The sequence below is a fragment of the Perca fluviatilis genome, chromosome 24, assembly GCF_010015445.1.
Source record: "Perca fluviatilis chromosome 24, GENO_Pfluv_1.0, whole genome shotgun sequence".
NCBI lineage: Eukaryota > Metazoa > Chordata > Actinopteri > Perciformes > Percidae > Perca > Perca fluviatilis.
This window is the reverse complement of record NC_053135.1, coordinates 2,009,098-2,017,544: the sequence shown is the minus strand read 5'-3', so window position 1 is coordinate 2,017,544 and position 8,447 is coordinate 2,009,098. Positions and strand designations below refer to the sequence as shown.

The 8,447-nt window shown below is 42.4% G+C and overlaps 1 protein-coding gene across 1 annotated transcript in view; it reads right to left on the bottom strand.

The window, feature by feature from the left end:
- The window catches only part of LOC120554025 (zinc finger protein GLI2-like), a 66,999-nt gene that overhangs the window by 14,211 nt on the left and 44,341 nt on the right, over window positions 1-8,447 (bottom strand). Inside the window, exons 5-6 of the mRNA XM_039792598.1 lie at window positions 7,268-7,447; window positions 356-557 (exon numbers count right to left, since the gene is read on the bottom strand). Coding sequence (XP_039648532.1) covers window positions 356-557; window positions 7,268-7,447 — 382 coding nt within the window. The remainder of the gene's footprint in view (window positions 1-355; window positions 558-7,267; window positions 7,448-8,447) is intronic.

Here is an 8,447-nt window from a genome sequence, read left to right as displayed (position 1 = left end):
AATGGGGGTATAAATATTGGGGGTGGCTGTGGCTCGGAGGTAGAGTGGTTGCCCCTCAATCACAACGTTGGAGAATCAATCCCAGGCTCCTCCGGCCACATGTCAACATGTCCCTGAGCAAGACACTGAACCCCAAGTTGCTCCTAATACTTAGGATGGGTAAAATGCAATAATAGAATTTCACTACATTGTACTGTGTGTATGTGATGATTAAGAATAAAGTTTGATCTTTTTGGTTTGATCCTTTTAATCTTAAATCAGTCTTTTAAAGATGAATATGAGACTAAATGACTGCTAAAGTCAAGAGGATGTGTGGGACTGTGTTTGGGTCACGTTGTCTCTTTAGGTGAGTTACCTGAGTCCTCCGACTGACAGGTGGCCGTAGGAGCTGCTGGCAGCCGAGCTGGAGCGCGAGTTGTTGATGTAGGCGACAAGCGAGTTGGGCGAGGTGCGGATCATGGTCTGGAGGTCGATGCTGGCGTCCGACAGCGGCGAGATGGACAGAGCCCTCTTCCTGCTCAGCCTGGGCGTCAGTCTGGGGCTGGAGAACCGCGACACTGTGGACACACAGGTGAGTCCGCTTTAATGTAGGAGACACAACTTATTTGGCTTTTTCTCTGCTGCTACAGCACCAAATGTGGATTCATCCACTGCTGAAAATAGTCCCCAACAACTGCAATGTTTTCTCCTGTTTGTTTGATAAAAACAGGAAATGACTGTCTGTGAAAGTTCTCAGGTTAAAAGGTTAAAAAACCTGCTGCACAAAGGTCTCCACAGATACCTGGTGTTAATATGACAGAGGTGATAAATGCTGCACATCCTCCATACTGTCCCCCTCCTCCCCGGTGAGACTCTAAATACTCTCAGTCTGAAGGAATCATTCCTGAAGAGCCACTCATCGCCTCATCGTGTCACTTTACTCGCGTTATTTCAGGATCGAGGCGTCGAGCTCCAGCCGGTGTGATGGATGCCGCCACAGCCTCTCCGCGACACTCACACCCCACGGACACAGAACAACCCTATCAATAAGTGCCGGAGATTGATTCACAGCTAATACAGTAAACAATCTGTTCACGGTGATGGAAACTGAGCCTGGCAGAGGATATTATCGAGTCTCATGGAGGCACGATGGGGAACACACAGCAGCAGGAAACCCAGGAAAAGAAAAGAACTGACAGAAATTTTAACAGAAGAGTCGAGAGAGCTTTAGTTTTTGGTCCATTTACAGAGAAGAATCAAAACATTTCTGTCTACATTTGAGTCCTAAAACTTAACTTTCTTTAAATAAATGAACAGGTGAAACAAGAAAAAGACACTTTGTGCAGATAACTGCACCATCATTAATGCAGAATATAGATTAAGTGATTAATTAATATCCCCAAAACATTGTGCATTGCAGTTTGTTTTACTTTAGCACAGACTTTCACTTGTTTTAAGACAAAAAAAACTAAGACTTCCACATGAAAAACTGTCCTTTAAGTAGCATCCTTGCTGCTGATGTACTTTTGAGCAACACACTTCAGTCTTTGTTCCAAAAACTTGTCTGAATTAAAGCCAGTGGCGCTCTGACATCTGCCCACATGTGGCGACCCCATTAAGATTCAGACATAACTAATCAATCTTCCCCACAATAATTCCCCGTAATTACTTCAGATAAACATCACACAGTCTGGGTTTGCACTTCACGATGTTAAATGAGGGCAATTTACAGGGAATTGATTTCAACTGCGGGGAAATGTATGCAGAGCGATCCGATCGATCTCCGCTCTGAAATGTAAATTCAGACAAGGACTTGAAATCTTAACAGAGAAGACTGCGCAGCTTTATGGATCTGAACTTTCTGTTTGTTAGTGTTGTTGCACTGGATTTCTTTCTAATAAATAAATCTATAAAATGTCCAACAACTGTGATGATTGTTGATCAAACCTAAAAGATATAAAACAGACACAATCAGCAAATTTGAGAATCTGAATTTGGTATTTCTGCTTTGTGGAATTGCAAATTTTTGCATCAAAATGTGTTTTTCCAATTAACTAATTAATGAATTAGCTTCACAAAGCATTCAGGGACTGCTTCTGACCTACAGAGCCACTGTGAGTGATTTTCTTTATACTTGTTGATCAGTTATGCTAATGAGGCTCATTTTAGGTCAAACTATCTTTTAGGTCACTGAAAATGGATCTTTTGGAAATTTCAATTCAATGACCTTTATTTCAACTCGTGAGACACTGAGGTTGCCCTCGTTTACAGTGACGACGTGCAAGAGAAACAAAATAAACATAAAATGAAGTAAAATACTAAAAGAACAAGGAATTCAGCTTAAACAGTTATGTAATGAGATGTTTAAAATTCAGAAATTATAGTTCTAAACATACCAAAAGTAGGAAGAGCAGTCGTTTTTAAATAGTTTTGCAGGGCATGAATTTGTAGCACTAAAAGAAAAGGCAGTCATTCCTAGGTTTGAGCGTACTCGAGGAACCTTAAGGAGAAGCAGCTCACTAGAATGAGCCTCTATTAGATAGGACATCTGAAGACAGGGAAGTGGGAGAGGGAGGGGGATGACATGCAGCAAAGCCAGGCGAGCCACCAAGACGCCCCATGTCTTTCTTGACTCTTGACTTCAATGTGTTTTTGCATTTTCGTTCGAACTGAGCTTTTTAAACTTGTGTATGTGTGGATAGTATTTTTTTTATTTTTGAGAACGAAGGAGGGGGAAAAAATACTTGTGTACATGTGGACTAGCTTTGGAGGCAATTGGTAATTCTTGATTCAGTTACAGCCCTAATAGGAATGTCTGTCAATGTGCTTTAGCGTCAGTTGCATTATTTTGTCTCGCATCTGTACATATCTGATGATACGCTGGTTGTTTGGACCGATGCACTTATTGAATGGATTTACTTAATATATTAATGTCATAGTCTTCTTGCAGTTTATAGGCTATTTATATATAAATTGAATCTTTTGATCCACTTAAGCACCTGTGGTTGTTGCATCAAAGCCAGGACGTTATCTCTGCTAGAAACATTTTGTGAGTTGCTGACTAGTTTACCTCAAATACTGACCAAGTAGATCAAATAAAAAGTGGGGGTTTATCCCCATTTTCAAACTGTAAATGTGCCAAGAAATGTAGGACAGAGGAAAAAGACAAAAAACAAAAGCGGGGTGCAGGTTTCAAAATATTCTTTTTAAGGGTTTTATGAGGAAATGTGGACATTCAGCATTTTTGTTTATAAGAAAACTCCTCAGAAAACCTTCAAGAGAAGTACTAAGACATACAAATGCTTTGTGCACCCAGTCATTCTCTGTAAACTCTGCCACCCTCGACATTATTACAACCTACTGGTCACTTTTAATACAAACAGTTTGGGAGCCAAACCACATCTGGCGTGCATCAAACTTCCCGTCACAGACCGTACGTCGTATAGCTTCCTCGTCTCATCTTCCCAACCGATTAATTCTGCTTTGTTTGCTTTCACTGCCGTCCTTAATGACGGGGGCTAAAAGGCTGTTTCTAACTATATCCTCGGGTACAAATCTCCAACATATGTTATCTGTTTAGAAATTGGCGCGCTGAGACTTGTGGAGGAGGGGAGACAACTTTTATCCTGGGACATATGGAATCTGAATGATGATATAACAAATCCACAGAAGAGAAAAACATCAGCGTTCGTTTCTCCAGGGATGTCTTAGCTCGGAAGGTTTATTACCAAAGACATTACTGTTTGGGGGGCTGGTGTCATGGGACGCTAATTTGGACATTTAAGCAGCTAAAGTTGAGATGTAGCTCAGGTTGACGGTGATGGTGGTGTTAGAGGGTGGAAGAGGGGGGCATGTGTAGAGGATCAGGTGTGTTTTTTTGTTAGCGGTGTTAGCGGCTGCTCAGATGAAGCAGCCGTATTCATCTCTGTTACTTCCTCTCACCTCTGGGGAGATGTGTTTATTAATGTGCCACTTCCCCTGATAAATGGACCAATGGAAAAGCCCGACTCGACTCGCTCGCCACCTCTCCTCCCCCCCAGCCGCCTCCTCCATTGTGATTTATATCCGCAGCCGCCACTGGGAGTGTGAGTGTGTGTGGAGTGATTTGCAGAGTGAATTTGTGTGTGTGTGTGTGTGTGTGTGTGTGTGTGTGTGTGTGTGTGTGTGTGTGTGTGTGTGTGTGTGTGTGTGTGATGCAGCCCCCGAGGCTCTCGGTGCCACTGTGGTCCATATGTAACTGAACTGTTTGAAACCAGAAGGTTGCAGGTTCAAACGTTGCCACAGCTGCTTGGAAACATTTGGGGAAATGCTCTGTCCTCGTTCAACGAGGAGCTCTTGAGCAAGGCGCATTTAAAGGGCCACACCAGAGTTTTTTGGGTTGTGCATGCGGTCATAATTACTTTGCGTGACTGACGACCTTTTCCCCAAGCAACACACAAGAATAATAAGTTGCAAAGAAAAAAGGAGCTCTTTAGAAATGGCATGAAAACATTGTATTTATTTCTAAGGGAACCTTTTCCTGCGACTAAAAGAATGATAAATTAAAATAGTTACTTGTAGCTGTGTTTTGGTGTGCAAATAAAAAAAGAACTTTAAGGACTTAAATTACAGTAAAACTAGTCTGGCTCAACATTTTCAGGATAAAACCTGACGCCCGGCGCCAGTCTCTCTTTCCGTTCTGTGTGTGTCAAAATCCCTTCACTTCAGCAAAACAACAACAAACTTTAGAGAAAGTTTAGAGAAAATTTGGATCATGCAACAAGGCAGCCCTGCTTGAATCTTTCGGTGAATGATTGTAAAAATTTACAAAGAATATGTTTACGGCTTTTAGTCTCTAACTGGAACCTTTTGGGACCGATGGGTAGGATTGCTGTGCACAAAATAGGCTGCTGTTGTTTTTTTTCTTTCCCAGAGTTAAAACGTGGTCAGGTTAGAGGTAACCCTTCTTGTGTACGTTACTGTTCTAGCCTTTGGACTGTACTTGATGCACAATGATAAACTGACAAAAAAGTGGACGAAACCAGTGGCTTTGTTTTAACGTTCTGCATCACACTTGGTAACAGGTCTGTAGCAGTAATATATAGCTTTACTTCCTTCCTCTTCTCTGGATGTGTAGAGGAGTTAAATGTTCTCAGCTTGTGCACTTGGCAGGTAAAGTAAAGTTTTTTCTCACAGCCACATCCAGCAGCTTCAGTGAATAACTTAACAATGACATTTTGGCGAGACAGAGCCAAGCGTGCTTTGCGTTTGTCTTGGCCTCAGCGCCTGCACAGTGTTGGGGACGGCTGGAAACTCAGTTATGACAGCTTCAGTGAGCCCGGGCTGGACGGCCTCACGCTGCTGGCAGCCTGCAGCAAAAGTTTGGCCTGAGACACCACAACACAGCGAGCTCATTCACAACCCTGTGCTCTGTCTGCTCAACCTGCAGGGATAGCTTTAACCCAGGCTGGCCGCTTGTTCAACCGCTGGGGTCTGCGGTCAACTTATTCTCTGACTCTTAATGGTTGGTGCGTTTTCTCAATTCAGTTTGATTTTTGGAACATGAAGTAGTTTTTTACCTTCCTAAGAGAGCTGAGGGTTTCTGACTTTTTTGCTTCTGACTTTAAAAAGTTACTAAGGACTTTAGTTAGTCTGAGGGTAGAGCTATAAAGGTCAATCGATTAGTTGTATGTAAACTTTTCAATTAATCGGCAACTATTTTTTCGATTAATCAGTTTGAGTCATTTTCTGTGAAAAAAAGTCAAACTTCTCTGATGTCAGCTTGTTAAATGTGAATATTTTCTAGTTTCTTCTCTCCTCTGTAACAGTAAACTGAATATCTTTGAGTTGTGGACCAAACAAGACCATTTGAGGATGTCATATTGGGCTTTTTGGGAAACACTGATCACCATTTTCTTACATTTTAGAGACCAAACAACCAGCCTATCTGAGGACTTAGTTTCAGTTAAGAAGAAGAGTGCAGTTTGTAGAGATATTGGATTTAAATGCTAGTTTTTCCCTTGTGCAATCATTTTATTTACTTTGTGTGCACTTAAAGCAAAGGGCACCTATAGATGTTCCAAAGTAACAGGAAGTGTCACTTCACTGGCAGAGCACAGAGAGCAGACATTAGTGCAGCTGGCACGTAGCATCATTCAGACTCTCTGGTGTTCATCATCAGGAGTTCCCTTCCACCATCAGTCTCCCTCTCAGACATGGCTACCCTTTTAAGGTGCAGTAGTGAAGCGCCGGATCAAAGTAGGCATTTATAACGTTATTATTTAAGTATACCTGCGACCGAATGTGCCCAGCGATGGCGTACACTGGAAATGTCACAGCGGCAAAGTACTGGGTGTTTATGGAAAAGTGCTGGCTCAGGATCGGCGGGGAGAAATATTGTGAGGCTGATACCTGAAGGCCGTTTGAAGTTGTCTGACATGAAAAATGTATACAAGCCTTATTTATTCATACGCCTCTCCTGTGATCTTTGTTTCATCATCCACCTGGACACGACGCCCTGATAGGAATTTCATTCTCCGTAATCAATGTCAAAGCAACCCATTGACCGTGGTACACGCAGCTACTGTATGTTAGCGTCCTTTACTGATGCATATGCGGTACAAACTTACTACTTATTTCTGCGTTTTGTCTTGTCTATTTCTGCAGTGATGTTATCTTCAGTTTCTCGGCTCTCGTGCAGAAAGAGTTGAGAAAAGTGTCCATGTTTGTGGCAGGAAAATTTACACAGAATTTGGACATTCTCTTTTGATAAATTACAACACTTAAAAAGCAGTCTTTGAAGTTTTTCTGGACTGGAACGCCTGCAAAATGTCACTGAAAGAGAGCAAAGCAAATAATGAAAAAACCCAAAGCTGATGCTCACTTTCAGTCACTTTAACTTTTCTCTTTTCTCTGAATGTAAAGTTGTAACCATTAGTTGAGTGATTGATTAGTCAATTGGCAGAAAATGTATCTGCAACAATTTCTTTTTCAGGCAAATATTTTTCACTTCTTTTCTATTTGTTGCTTCTCAAATCTTCAGATTTGCCAGACAAAATAAGCAATAAGAAGATATCAAATTGTCATTTGAGTAAACATAATGTGTTTTATAGACTTTAGACGATTTACTGATCAATCAAGGAAATAATCAGTTAATTAAACAATAATGAAAATGCTTGTTAGTTGCAGTCTAGAGTTGTTTGGAAGCCAGAGATAAAGTAAAGAAAATGCAATCAGTAAGTGTGCTAAACTAGGAGCTGAAAGAGGCTGAAAATCTCTAACAGCTGAGTTTGTTCTCAGAGTTACTCACCGTCGATGGGGGTGATGTAGTCGGACAGGTGGGCCCCGGCGGCAGCCCCTGCCCCCTGCATGAGCAGCTCTCCGTAGGGGCTCCGGTGGCTGGCCATGAGGTGGTAATACTCTGCCGGGCTCGCACCGGGAGGAGGAGGGAGCCCGAACAGCCCACGTTCTTTTAAATGCTCATGGGCCACTGTGGACGGGGGGAGAGGGGGGAGACGGTTGGTGAGTCAAGAAGGATCTTTTCTTTTCAAAATCCATGTTACAAAGTGAGTCACAAAACAGCAAAATAAAACAGACCAGCCATAAAAATATCAGTTCTTTTAAAAGAAAAAATAAAGAAAAATGATTTGGTGTATAAAAACCTCTACGACGTAGGTAAGAACAGAAAAAGCACTTTTTAAAAAGAAATAAAAGACAGTTCAAAGGAGGTTCAAGCTCAAATAATATCAGGAAATGTTCTTCGATAAAAGGATGTTTTAAGAAGGATGCAGGGAAAGAGTTAATAACTAAAGGGGGGGAGGTAAGAAAGGGGTGAATTCCTGGTCTGTCGCGCCTCATTCTGAGGAGATCCATGAATGGGCCGAGGGGCCAGCGGGGCGGGGTCACTGATGTGCAGCGGCCCGTGTAGGTGCTCCCACCCCACCCCCACCTCCAGGCCTCAGTGTCTCCGCAGACTCATGAGCAAAATATCTCTTTACTAAAGACGCTGCAGGATCAATGTGAGCTCTGTGTTTCCTTGTGTTCCTTGTGAAATGTGTTCAATTTAAAGTAAATTCCTTTCACGTGTTCACCTGGCTGTTCACATCTGCACCCAGTAAAGCGCTTTTAAAAGTGTCAGAGCCAATAAGAGTTTGATGTGAATTAGTTTTACGCCTCCAGAATCACTTCCCCTCTCTTCTGCGTTTGCTCCTGAAGAGGCCGGTCTGCAAACCAAACGTTACCTCCTGCCCTCGTCCCCTAAGTGTTCTTTCAGACGACATTAAGTCTCTGGACCTAACAGAGAGCAGACGCTGGGCTCGTGCTGACTTCATAGCTGAAGTAGCTGCCCTTACAGGATCACATTTCCACCTTTTAGAAACTTCTGGATGATGAGGACAGAGGTAGAAAAAGGCCACAGCGTTTTTCATAATCAAATTCAACTCTGTGGGGACGACCGTGACGGAGAGCAGAAAAAGCACCAAGCTCAGATG